This window comes from Pelodiscus sinensis, chromosome 17 (genome assembly GCF_052426305.1).
Source record: "Pelodiscus sinensis isolate ZL-2025 chromosome 17, ASM5242630v1, whole genome shotgun sequence".
Taxonomy (NCBI): Eukaryota; Metazoa; Chordata; order Testudines; family Trionychidae; genus Pelodiscus; species Pelodiscus sinensis.
The window spans coordinates 35,141,711-35,154,593 of NC_143068.1; the positions used below are offsets into that span (position 1 = coordinate 35,141,711).

A 12,883-nucleotide genomic window follows, 5' to 3' on the forward strand; every position below is an offset into this window, starting at 1 on the left:
GGCAAAGCCCCCCCAGCCACCCCCAGGGAAGGGTTTCCTCCCGTCTCCCGGGGCCGTGGGTCCTAGGCCCCGTGCTGCTGCAGCAAGGCCCAAACGCTGCCGCCGGCGGAGGAGTTCTCCCGAGGATGGGGGCCGCCCATCGCCGGGGTGGTCCCAGAAGGGGGGGCAGTGTGGCTGTCCTGTCTCCGCCTGGTCGCGGTGGGGGCGGTGGGAGCGTGTCTCACGGGGCCCTGCCTCCCTCTCCCCAGACGACTCCGTCTTCCTGGAGTTTGAGGACCAGCGCAAGGAGTACGTGCTGGCGCAGCAGGGCCTCATCTTCCAGGGCTCTCTCAAGTACATCGTCCCGACGGCCTGGAACTTCGGGCAGGTGAGTCTCCGGCCCTGAGCCCCCGGGCGCTGGGGGCCCGCCCCGCCCATGCAGCTCCGGCAGCAGCGTCACGGCCGAGAGCCCACAGCTGAGAGAGCCACAAGCTGCAGCCGGGCCACCAACCCCCCTGCCTGCCGGGCCTGCGAGCCCCGTGGGGCGTTGCGTTCCTGGCATGAGCCGGGCGCCCGGCTGCTGGGCTGTGCTGAGCAGAGGGACCCTCCGGCAACCGCTCCTGCCTGCCCGGCAGAGGCACTGGCAGCTCCAGGCAGCGGTGCCCAGCTCCTCACCCGTCCCCTGCCAGCCCAAGCCCCTGGAGGGTGGGGGGGGGGGGGACGCTGCCAGTGCAGACACACAGAACCCCGGGGCTGCACAGGGCTCTGCTCAGGCGCGGTGGAGGGGGAGCGCACTGGGGCCTCGGCCCCGCCGACTGGGCCGTGCCGAATGACAGCCGTCACTGACACCACCGCCGGCGTCTCCCGGCGCCCCTCTGCCAGCAGCTCGTCAGGCATCGCAGCCTCCCCTTGCCACCAGCCCTCCGGTGCCGGGAGCGGGGCCCTGGAGCAGGAGGGGCTGCGGTGGGGGGGGGCAGTGGAGGAGCAGCAAAGGAGGAGCCCCTACACAGGGCAGGGAGGGGGGCTCCCCTGCGAAGCTGCAGCCTGCCCAGGTGCACAGAGCCGGGCTCGCCGAGCTTGCGGGGGGATGCTCTGGCCCAGGCGCACAGAGCCGGGCTTGCCGAGCTTGCGGGGGATGCTCCGGCCCAGGCGCACAGAGCCGGGCTCGCTGAGCTTGCGGGGGATGCTCCGGCCCAGGCGCACAGAGCCGGGCTCGCTGAGCTTGCGGGGGGATGCTCTGGCCCAGGCGCACAGAGCCGGGCTCGCTGAGCTTGCGGGGGGATGCTCTGGCCCAGGCGCACAGAGCCAGGCTCGCTGAGCTTGCGGGGGGATGCTCCAGCCCAGGTGCACAGAGCCGGGCTCGCTGAGCTTGCGGGGGGGATGCTCTGGCCCAGGCGCACAGAGCCAGGCTCGCTGAGCTTGCGGGGGGATGCTCTGGCCCAGGCGCACAGAGCCGGGCTCGCTGAGCTTGCGGGGGGATGCTCTGGCCCAGGTGCACAGAGCCGGGCTCGCCGAGCTTGCGGGGGGATGCTCCGGCCCAGGCGCACAGAGCCGGGCTCGCCGAGCTTGCGGGGGGATGCTCCGGCCCAGGTGCACAGAGCCAGGCTCGCTGAGCTTGCGGGGGGATGCTCCGGCCCAGGCGCACAGAGCCGGGCTCGCCGAGCTTGCGGGGGGATGCTCAGGCCCAGGCGCACAGAGCCAGGCTCGCCGAGCTTGCGGGGGGATGCTCAGGCCCAGGCGCACAGAGCCAGGCTCGCTGAGCTTGCGGGGGATGCTCCGGCCCAGGCGCACAGAGCCGGGCTCGCTGAGCTTGCGGGGGGGTGCTCTGGCCCAGCCGCTCAGAGCCGGGCTCGCTGAGCTTGCGGGGAGATGCTCTGGCCCAAGCGCACAGAGCCGGGCTCGCCGAGCTTGCGGGGGGATGCTCCGGCCCAGGCGCACAGAGCCAGGCTCGCTGAGCTTGCGGGGGGATGCTCAGGCCCAGGCGCACAGAGCCAGGCTCGCTGAGCTTGCGGGGGGATGCTCAGGCCCAGGCGCACAGAGCCAGGCTCGCTGAGCTTGCGGGGGATGCTCCGGCCCAGGCGCACAGAGCCAGGCTCGCTGAGCTTGCGGGGGGATGCTCTGGCCCAGGAGCACAGAGCCGGGCTCGCTGAGCTTGCGGGGGGATGCTCCGGCCCAGGCGCACAGAGCCGGGCTCGCTGAGCTTGCGGGGGGTGCTCTGGCCCAGCCGCTCAGAGCCGGGCTCGCTGAGCTTGCGGGGAGATGCTCTGGCCCAAGCGCACAGAGCCGGGCTCGCCGAGCTTGCGGGGGGGGATGCTCTGGCCCAGGCGCACAGAGCCGGGCTCGCTGAGCTTGCGGGGGGATGCTCTGGCCCAGGCGCACAGAGCCAGGCTCGCCGAGCTTGCGGGGGGATGCTCTGGCCCAGGCGCACAGAGCCAGGCTCGCTGAGCTTGCGGGGGGATGCTCAGGCCCAGGCGCACAGAGCCGGGCTCGCTGAGCTTGCGGGGGATGCTCCGGCCCAGGCGCACAGAGCCGGGCTCGCTGAGCTTGCGGGGGATGCTCCGGCCCAGGCGCACAGAGCCGGGCTCGCTGAGCTTGCGGGGGGGGTGCTCTGGCCCAGCCGCTCAGAGCCGGGCTCGCTGAGCTTGCGGGGGGATGCTCTGGCCCAGCCGCTCAGAGCCGGGCTCGCTGAGCTTGCGGGGGGATGCTCTGGCCCAGCCGCTCAGAGCCAGGCTCGCTGAGCTTGCGGGGGGATGCTCTGGCCCAGGCGCACAGAGCCAGGCTCGCTGAGCTTGCGGGGGGATGCTCCGGCCCAGGCGCACAGAGCCGGGCTCGCTGAGCTTGCGGGGGGGTGCTCTGGCCCAGCCGCTCAGAGCCGGGCTCGCTGAGCTTGCGGGGGGATGCTCCGGCCCAGGCGCTCAGAGCCGGGCTCGCCGAGCTTGCGGGGGGGGATGCTCTGGCCCAGGCGCACAGAGCCGGGCTCGCTGAGCTTGCGGGGGGATGCTCTGGCCCAGGCGCACAGAGCCAGGCTCGCTGAGCTTGCGGGGGGATGCTCCGGCCCAGGCGCACAGAGCTGGGCTCGCTGAGCTTGCGGGGGGGATGCTCCGGCCCAGCCGCTCAGAGCCGGGCTCGCTGAGCTTACGGGGGGATGCTCCGGCCCAGGCGCTCAGAGCCGGGCTCGCTGAGCTTGCGGGGGGATGCTCCGGCCCAGGCGCTCAGAGCCGGGCTCGCCGAGCTTGCGGGGGGGATGCTCCGGCCCAGGCGCTCAGAGCCGGGCTCGCCGAGCTTGCGGGGGGGGATGCTCTGGCCCAGCCGCTCAGAGCCGGGCTCGCTGAGCTTGCGGGGGGATGCTCCGGCCCAGCCGCTCAGAGCCGGGCTCGCTGAGCTTGCGGGGGGATGCTCCGGCCCAGGCGCTCAGAGCCGGGCTCGCCGAGCTTGCGGGGGGGGTGCTCTGGCCCAGCCGCTCAGAGCCGGGCTCGCTGAGCTTGCGGGGGATGCTCCGGCCCAGGCGCTCAGAGCCGGGCTCGCTGAGCTTGCGGGGGGTGCTCTGGCCCAGCCGCTCAGAGCCGGGCTCGCCGAGCTTGCGGGGGGATGCTCCGGCCCAGGCGCTCAGAGCCGGGCTCGCCGAGCTTGCGGGGGGGGATGCTCCGGCCCAGGCGCACAGAGCCAGGCTCGCTGTCCCCCCCACATGCTGGGCAGCCCTGTCCCGTTCTGTGTCCTGATAACACCGCGGGGAGCTCGCCCGCCACCTGCCTCCGCAGGCTGAGACACGGCTCATTTCCGGAGGGGAACTGCTGAGCCCAGAGCCCGGGGCAGCCCAGAAATCCTTAGTCCGGGCGGCCTGGGAGGGAGGCCAGAGCCCTGCGTGACCCTGACGAGAACAGCCTGTGTCTGGGGAACACATGGAGGGGCCTTGGTGAGATAAGAGCTCCCCGGCCCAGCCCGTTGCAGGGCTGATAAGGGGCCGCCCGTCCGGGGGCCTTTCAGTCCAGAGCCCGTCCGGCCTGCAGGGGCTGCACCTGACTCGCAGCAGTTCTCCCCCACAGGCGCCTCGCTCTATGGGGCGGGCTCTGAGTGGGGAGGGGCCTGTCTGCGGGGGGGCTGAGGGAGGGGCTTTCCAGCAGAGCGTAAGGCGGCTCCCTCATTCAGCAGCCCTGCACCCCAAAGGCAGCACTGCCCCTCCTGCCCGGGCCCAAAGCTGCCTGGCCGTGGAGCAGGGCAGGGGGGTGGCCGTTGGCTGCAGAGTGTGTCCCTCTGGCGCGGGACGCTCAGGGGCAGGTTCCCCTCCGTAAGGGCTCAGTGGGTGGAGGAGTGAGTCCCTGAGCACCTGGCTGGCCACAGACAGACACCTCCCTCCGCGGGAGCGCCGAGCCCCTCTGCAGGCCGAGCCCCGTGTAACGGCGCGTTGGGGGTCCCCCGTCTCCTGCACCCCGAAATGGCACAAACAGACTGCACCAGCCAGTGGAATTGAGGGTGGTTTATTGCTCCTCCAGGATACAGCACAGCACAGATGTAATCTGGTTACAGGAACTGGGGCTAAGAGGTCTCAATGCCCCCCTTGAGATAGGGGAGTCCCAGCCCCCTCCCCAGCTCCTTCTCCCCTGCTTTCCAGACAGGAACTAACTACCTCTCTTCCAGCCCTGCCCCCGAGCCAGGGCAGCATCCACCTTCCTTTGTTCCTCTCCATGGGGGGTGTCTGGTTCAACAGGTTTGGCGTTACCTTTGCATAATGAGGTTTTCCCTGCTGGGTCTTGCTCCAGACAGCAGGGGTCACCACAGCCCAGCAAGTACCCCCACTACGTCACACCCCGCCCCATAGCCGGCGACCCAGGGGTCGGCACATTCCCTGGGGACGTGGGACACAGGCAGTCAAGCTGACCGTGGTCCTCCCACCTCCCAGGCGAGCGCCGTGGCCCCGTGGCTGCTCGGGGGTGGGGGAGGGCTAGGGCGGGCGCTGGCCCCTCTGACGAGCTGGGGGGAAAAGGCTCCGGAGCTCGGCTCCCTCCGCCCCGAGGCAGCGAGAGCCCCAGCGGCGCATGCGCAGGGGCCAGAGCAAGCGGTGTGGTGGGCGCGTGGGCAGCCGCTGAGGGTGGCCGTGGTGCCTGAAGGGTGGATTCCGGCTCCTCACGGGGCAGGGGGCAGAATGAGGAGCAATGGGCTCAAGTTGCAGGGGGGGGGGGTCTAGGGTGGAGATTAGGACAAACGATTTCCCTAGGCGGGTGGGGAAGCGCTGGGCTGGGTCCCCAGGGAGGGGGTGGAATCTCCATCCCTAGGGGTGTGTAAGTCCCAGATTAACCAAGCCCTGGCTGGGCTGACTGAGTTGGGTCGGTCCTGCCTTGGGCAGGGGCCTGGACTCGACTCCTGAGGTCTCTGCCCGCCCCGGGGTTCTCAGGGGCCTCGGGTCCCTGGGAGATCGGAGCCGAAGGCTTGGGGCAGCTGTGAGGGGGAGGGGGCCGAGCAGCTGGGTTCCCACAGCCGCCTGCCCGACCTTCCCCTTTGCTGGCGCTGCGGGAGGGGCCAGTGTCTGTGCCGGGCGGGGCGGCTCCGCTGGTTTCCGGCCTGTGCACACACCAGCTCCTCGCCGGCCCGCTGACCCCCCGCCCTTAGTGCCAGGCCCGGGCGGGCCGACCCCCCGCTCTGCGCGGCAGGGCCACCCCGGGCAGCGTGGCGCTCACCGGTGCCTGGAGGACAGGGCACCGGGCCCGTTCAGGCTCTCGCGCCCAGGGCGGCCGCCCGGAGGAAACGAGCCGAGCGGCTCTCAGGGCCTGGCAGGGGCTGGGCGCGAATGCAGCGGAGAAGGGGCGGGGACGCACGTTCTCCCTGAGGTCTGCAGCTGGGAGACAGGGCCTGAGCCCCCTGGGCTGGTCCAAAGTCTCGTGGGTCCTGGCCCGGGCCAGCTTGCTCAGGGGCAAAGTCCTGTAGCCCCCAGCTGCCGGGAAGCTGCAGAGCCCTGCGCCCGAGTGCCAAGGGGCAGGCCCTGGGGCGGGCGGACGCTGCCCTGGCTCTGTCACCCGCGCCGGCCGGCCTGGCTGCACAGGAGCAGGGACACAGGCCGCAGGGTGCAGCTGATTTTAACCCTCCCAACCCTCGCCCCCCGACGGCCAAGCCAGCTCCTGGCCTCACTGTGCTCCCTCTTTTCCCCTGCGCCCCCCAGTTCGAAGCTGACATGGTGGACATCTGCCTCCAGCTGCTGGACACCAACCCCAAATTCCATCGCGACCAAAACCGAGACTGCTCCCGTCGCAACAACCCCGTTTACATCGGCCGGGTCGTGAGCGCCATGGTGAGTAGGGAGACCCGGGAACCGGCTCACGGGCAACTGGAGGGCTGCTGGCCAGGCTGTGGCCGTTCCACGGACCCCTCAGATCCCCACACGCAGCCGTGTGGTCCCTGAGCCACTCCCTGCTTAGCCACCTCGGTGTGATGGGTACCCCCCCGACCCGTCCTGGGCCTGCCTGTGTATCGGGGTACCCGGGCACCCGGCCGGCCGTCACACGAGACGCACGACTGAGCCACGCCCCCCCAGCAGTGTCTCCGCTCCACGCCCGGGGAGTCCTGGGGCCACTCGGCCAAGCCCCCTGCCACTGCTCCGCCAACGCGTCTCCACGCAGCCCTGTGGCTGGCCCCGCCTCGCCCGCGCCGCTCCCTCCCCTGGCCTGCTCTCGCTGGCGGAGGGGCTGCCTGCTTAGCCAAGCCCCTCGGGAAGGGGCTCCCCTCGCTTGGAGCCTGCACTGGGTCCCCCGCTCCAGGGGGCCGCTGCCCTGCAGAGCGGGGGCGGGGAGACGCGGCTCTTCCTCTCATCCCCGTGGCCCCGGCGGCTCCGTCCTTCCCCGGCTCACGGGCGTCCCGCCCCTTGCGCTGCAGGTGAACTGCAATGACGACCAGGGGGTGCTGGCCGGGCGCTGGGACAACAAGTACGAGGACGGGGTGAGCCCCATGTCCTGGCTCGGCAGCGTGGACATCCTCAGGCGCTGGAGGAAATACGGCTGCCAGCCAGTGCGCTACGGCCAGTGCTGGGTCTTCGCAGCCGTGGCGTGCACAGGTGAGGCCCCGGGACCCGCAGACTCTCCCTTCCTCCAGGGCTGAGTTCCTGCTCTCCCGTCCCGGGGCGCGGGCTGAGTGAGGCCGGAGCGGCTCTGCGGGGGTCGGGGCCGTTGGACCCGCGTGAAAAGCACCAGGGGACGCAGACGGGCACCTCACCGCTCGGCAGAGTCAATCCGCCCTCCCCCCGCTAGTCGCACGGGTGGGGGGGCTGCCACCGTGGGAAAACCCAGCTGGGTTTCTCCTGTAACTGCCTCCCCTTCGCCCCAGCGGCCGGCCCCCCCGAGCGGGCGCAGCGCCCCAGCTGCGGGAGCGACAAAGAAGGGTTTGAAGCAGACAGACCTTTGAGAAACCCCGCGGGGAAGGCTGACAGCAGGCCCACTGGCATCCCCCTGGGCACACACAGGGACAAGGGCCCTGCCACCCCCCTCCTGCCCACAGTTACCCAGCGGCCACGAGTCAGACCAGAACCCCCGGGACGTGTCCAGGCGCACGCTCATTCTTGGGCCACAGTGGCTGTGGGTTTGGCCTTCCTCTCCTGGGCACATCCGCAGGAGGGAGAAAATCGCTCGTGCCCAGGTGGCTTTCTGAGGCCGGCCCGCCCCTGCGAAACTGTCGAGCGCCCGGGCTGTGCGCTAGGGGACCTGTTTGTTGCAAGCAGCAGCTAGGAACTTAAATACCAAGGGAGGGGGCCGAATTCGACCTGTGCGTGGAATCCCTTAAAGGCTTTTCCCAGTCTCTTTCGGGCCCTGTTTGTGTCTGGCAGCCTGTCCATGTCACTGAGCGTCCCTTCCGCCCGCTGGGCCCTGAGCCTCCCCAGAGACGCTTCCGAGCACAAGGCCCCAGAGGGCGATTCTCCATCACAGCCCAAGGCAGAGCCGGGCTGTTTATTCATTAAGGGGAAAATTCTTGCCTGGTGTTTTCGCTCCTGTCGGTCAGGAGCCGCCTGTGTTCTGTGCGGGGCGTCTCGGAGCCGCCGTGCACGTCTCGCGGGAGAACGGTAGCGGCCGATCCTGCCGCAGGGTGCTAGGAGCTGTGTGCACGGTTAGATGACACGGGGCTTGAGAAGCCACCTGGCACCGTCACTGCGCCTGCCCCGGGGCTGAGACGGAGCCACGTTAGCAAGAAGGGCAACAGGATTGGGTTGTGGCCACGCTGGTCTGGGACAGGCTCTCCCGGGGCTGCCCCGCTCGGCGAGCGCTCCCCTGCCTGGCAGAGGGGCTGTGCGGCTCGGGGACCGGCCACGTGGAGAGCCTGGGAGGGAACGGGCAATGCCGGCGTAAGGGTCACAAAATGCCCCGGGCTTCACCTCTGCCCGGCTCCCTCTCTGCCCAGTCCTGCGCTGCCTGGGAATTCCCACCCGTGTGGTGACCAACTACAACTCCGCCCACGACACCAACAGCAACTTGGTCATTGACCGGTACCTGGATGAGATGGGCAACCTGCAGGCCTCCAAAGACATGATATGGTGAGTAGTGCCCGTGGCACGCGGCGTGTGCGTCAGGGCGGGACTCGGCTCCGTCCGGCAGGCCCACAGCCGGGCGGCCCAGGAACCCAGACCACGTTCCCCCAGGCGCCCGGGGTGGCGTGGACACGGCTCCGTCCGGCAGGCCCACAGCCGGGCGGCTCAGGAACCCAGACCACGTTCCCCCAGGCGCCCAGGGTGGCGTGGACACGGCTCCGTCCGGCAGGCCCACAGCCGGGCGGCCCAGGAACCCAGACCACGTTCCCCCAGGCGCCCGGGGTGGCGTGGACACGGCTCCGTCCGGCAGGCCCACAGCCGGGCGGCTCAGAAACCCAGACCACGTTCCCCCAGGCGCCCAGGGTGGCGTGGACACGGCTCCGTCCGGCAGGCCCACAGCCGGGCGGCTCAGGAACCCAGACCACGTTCCCCCAGGCGCCTGGGGTGGCATGGACACGGCTCCGTCCGGCAGGCCCACAGCCGGGCGGCTCAGAAACCCAGACCACGTTCCCCCAGGCGCCCGGGGTGGCGTGGACACGGCTCCGTCCGGCAGGCCCACAGCCGGGCGGCTCAGGAACCCAGACCACGTTCCCCCAGGCGCCTGGGGTGGCATGGACACGGCTCCGTCCGGCAGGCCCACAGCCGGGCGGCTCAGAAACCCAGACCACGTTCCCCCAGGCGCCCAGGGTGGCGTGGACACGGCTCCGTCCGGCAGGCCCACAGCCGGGCGGCCCAGGAACCCAGACCACGTTCCCCCAGGCGCCCGGGGTAGCGTGGACACGGCTCCGTCCGGCAGGCCCACAGCCGGGCGGCTCAGGAACCCAGACCACGTTCCCCCAGGCGCCCGGGGTAGCGTGGACACGGCTCCGTCCGGCAGGCCCACAGCCGGGCGGCTCAGGAACCCAGACCACGTTCCCCCAGGCGCCCAGGGTGGCGTGGACACGGCTCCGTCCGGCAGGCCCACAGCCGGGCGGCTCAGAAACCCAGACCACGTTCCCACAGGCGCCTGGGGTGGCGTGGACACGGCTCCGTCCGGCAGGCCCACAGCCGGGCGGCTCAGAAACCCAGACCACATTCCCCCAGGCGCCTGGGGTGGCGTGGACACGGCTCTGTCTGGCAGGCCCACAGCCGGGCGGCTCAGGACCCCAGACCACGTTCCCCCAGGCGCCCAGGGTGGCGTGGACACGGCTCCGTCCGGCAGGCCCACAGCCGGGCGGCCCAGGAACCCAGACCACGTTCCCCCAGGCGCCCGGGGTGGTGTGGACACGGCTCCGTCCGGCAGGCCCACAGCCGGGTGGCTCAGGAACCCAGACCACGTTCCCCCAGGCGCCTGGGGTGGCGTGGACACGGCTCCGTCCGGCAGGCCCACAGCCGGGCGGCCCAGGAACCCAGACCACGTTCCCCCAGGCGCCCAGGGTGGCGTGGACACGGCTCCGTCCGGCAGGCCCACAGCCGGGTGGCTCAGGAACCCAGACCACGTTCCCCCAGGCGCCTGGGGTGGCGTGGACACGGCTCCGTCCGGCAGGCCCACAGCCGGGCGGCTCAGGAACCCAGACCACGTTCCCCCAGGCGCCCGGGGTAGCGTGGACACGGCTCCGTCCGGCAGGCCCACAGCCGGGCGGCTCAGGAACCCAGACCACGTTCCCCCAGGCGCCTGGGGTGGCGTGGACACGGCTCCGTCTGGCAGGCCCACAGCCGGGTGGCTCAGGACCCCAGACCACGTTCCCCCAGGCGCCCGGGGTGGCGTGGACACGGCTCCGTCCGGCAGGCCCACAGCCGGGCGGCTCAGGAACCCAGACCACGTTCCCCCAGGCGCCTGGGGTGGCGTGGACACGGCTCCGTCTGGCAGGCCCACAGCCGGGTGGCTCAGGACCCCAGACCACGTTCCCCCAGGCGCCCGGGGTGGCGTGGACACGGCTCCATCCGGCAGGCCCACAGCCGGGCGGCTCAGGAACCCAGACCACGTTCCCTGCACCGTTCTGGAGAGCTCCTGCAGGGCTGAGGCCCCTGTCAGATCGGCCGTGGCCCTTAGTCTCACCCACCATAGCAAGCACGGAGCCGGGGCAGGGGACTGTGCCTGAGGGACCCGAGCAAACGGTGCCCCTTGGAGGCAGGCACTGGCCACCTCTTGCTTCAGGGCTGCAGAAGACACGCCCTTCAGCTCTCACTCCTCTCTCCTCCCCTGGCCTTCCTGACAGGAATTTCCACTGCTGGGTGGAGTCCTGGATGACCCGGCCCGACCTTACCGCCGGCTGTGATGGGTGGCAGGCACTGGACCCCACCCCGCAGGAGAAGAGCGAAGGTAAGGAGATTCGAGAGCCGGTCTCCCGGGAGGGGGCAGCTTTGCTCCCTGCGCTTGCGCCCCTAGAATTTGTGGGGTGCGCCAACTGCAGAGTACGTGTTGGGTGCGGTCGGCCCGCCCCTCGCTCCCCAGGCCCTGGCGGTACCGTGTTGGGTGCGGCCGGCCCGCCCCTCGCTCCCCAGGCCCCGGCGGTACCGTGTTGGGTGCAGTCGGCCCGCCCCTCGCTCCCCAGGCCCCGGCGGTACCGTGTTGGGTGCGGCCGGCCCGCCCCTCGCTCCCCAGGGCCTGGCGGTACCGTGTTGGGTGCAGTCGGCCCGCCCCTCGCTCCCCAGGGCCTGGCGGTACCGTGTTGGGTGCGGCCGGCCCGCCCCTCGCTCCCCAGGCCCTGGCGGTACCGTGTTGGGTGCGGCCGGCCCGCCCCTCGCTCCCCAGGCCCTGGCGGTACCGTGTTGGGTGCGGTCGGCCCGCCCCTCGCTCCCCAGGCCCTGGCGGTACCGTGTTGGGTGCGGCTGGCCCGCCCCTCGCTCCCCAGGCCCTGGCGGTACCGTGTTGGGTGCGGCTGGCCCATCCCTCGCTCCCCAGGCCCTGGCGGTACCGTGTTGGGTGCGGCTGGCCCGTCCCTTGCTCCCTAGGCCCTGGCGATACCGTGTTGGGTGCGGCTGGCCCATCCCTCGCTCCCTAGGCCCTGGCGGTACCGTGTTGGGTGCGGCTGGCCCGTCCCTCGCTCCCTAGGCCCTGGCGGTACCGTGTTGGGTGCGGCTGGCCAGTCCCTCGCTCCCTAGGCCCTGGCGATACCGTGTTGAGTGCGGCCGGCCCGTCCCTCGCTCCCCAGGCCCTGGCGGTACCATGTTGAGTGCGGCCGGCCCGTCCCTCGCTCCCCAGGCCCTGGCGGTACCATGTTGGGTGCGGCCGGCCCGTCCCTCGCTCCCCAGGCCCTGGCGGTACCGTGTTGGGTGCAGCTGGCCCGTCACTCTAACACCGGTAGGAAAAAGCCAACCTGGATGGAAAGCCGCGGAGCCTGGCCGCCCTGCGCGTGGGCAGCCATGACCAAAACGTCTTGCGGGCCGCTCCTAGCGCCCCCGGGCCACAGGCTGTGCTCCAGGCTGTGGGTGAAGCCAACCGGCCGCTCGCGTTCCAGCCGTCGCCCTTTGCACTCTCTAAGGCAGAAACACGGCGCACTAGCCCTGCTCCCAGCCTAGGCCGGGGGTTCCCTGGCTCCGGCGGGACCTTCCCCAGCATGGCTAGGCTCCCAGGGCCGGCCTGCCCACACAACGTCTTCTGCTGGGCTCTGGGAGCATGTGCCCCGGCCCCCGCCCCCACCCTCCTGGCCACCGACCCCTGGTGAAGCTGGGCCCTCACTTCCATTCCCCCAGCTGGGAACCATCCGCACCACTCACCAGATGCCGTGTAGCTGGGTCGGCAGCTTCCCAGCCCGGCTGGCTTCCAAAGGGCAGGCTGCCCTGTCCCAGGGGCGCATTACTGAGCTCTCCCTTCAGCCCAGTCCAGATGGTGCACATCACACGCCCACCCTGCCCGAGACAGACACGGGGAGGGAGAGACACTGGAGGGCAGGGAGAGTCCAGATTAGAGGAACGTGCCTAAAGAAATCTGATGAGGTTCAACAAGGACAAGTGCAGAGTCCTGCCCTTGGGACGGAAGAATCCCAGGCATTGTTACTGGCTGGGGACCGACTGGCTAAGCAGCAGTTCTGCAGAAAAGGCCCTGGGGGTTCCAGTGGATGAGAAGCTGGAGATGAGTCAACAGGGCGCTCTTGTAGCCAAGAAGGCTAATGGATATTAGGGGGCATTAGGAGGAGCATTGCCAGCCGATCCAGAGAAGTGATTATTCCCCTTTATTCGGGTCTGGTGAGGCCACATCTGGAGTGTTGCAGCCAGTTCTGGGCCCCCCACTACAGAAAGGATGTGGACGCACTGGAGAGGGTCCAGCGGAGGGCGACCAAAATGATTTGGGGGCTGGAGCGCCTGAGCTACAAGGAGAGGCTGAGGGATTTGGGCTTGTTCAGTCTGCAGAAGAGAAGAGTGAGGGGGGATTTGAGAGCAGCCTTCAACTTCCTGAAGGGAGGTTCCAAAGAGGCTGGAGAG

General features: G+C 70.6%; 1 protein-coding gene across 1 annotated transcript in view; it reads left to right on the forward strand.

Annotated features, from left to right (window-relative positions):
- Window positions 1-12,883, forward strand: part of TGM2 (transglutaminase 2) — a 51,961-nt gene that overhangs the window by 28,301 nt on the left and 10,777 nt on the right. Inside the window, exons 4-8 of the mRNA XM_075900810.2 lie at window positions 249-367; window positions 6,131-6,259; window positions 6,841-7,018; window positions 8,353-8,485; window positions 10,678-10,781. Of these exons, the coding sequence (XP_075756925.1) occupies window positions 249-367; window positions 6,131-6,259; window positions 6,841-7,018; window positions 8,353-8,485; window positions 10,678-10,781 (663 nt within the window). The remainder of the gene's footprint in view (window positions 1-248; window positions 368-6,130; window positions 6,260-6,840; window positions 7,019-8,352; window positions 8,486-10,677; window positions 10,782-12,883) is intronic.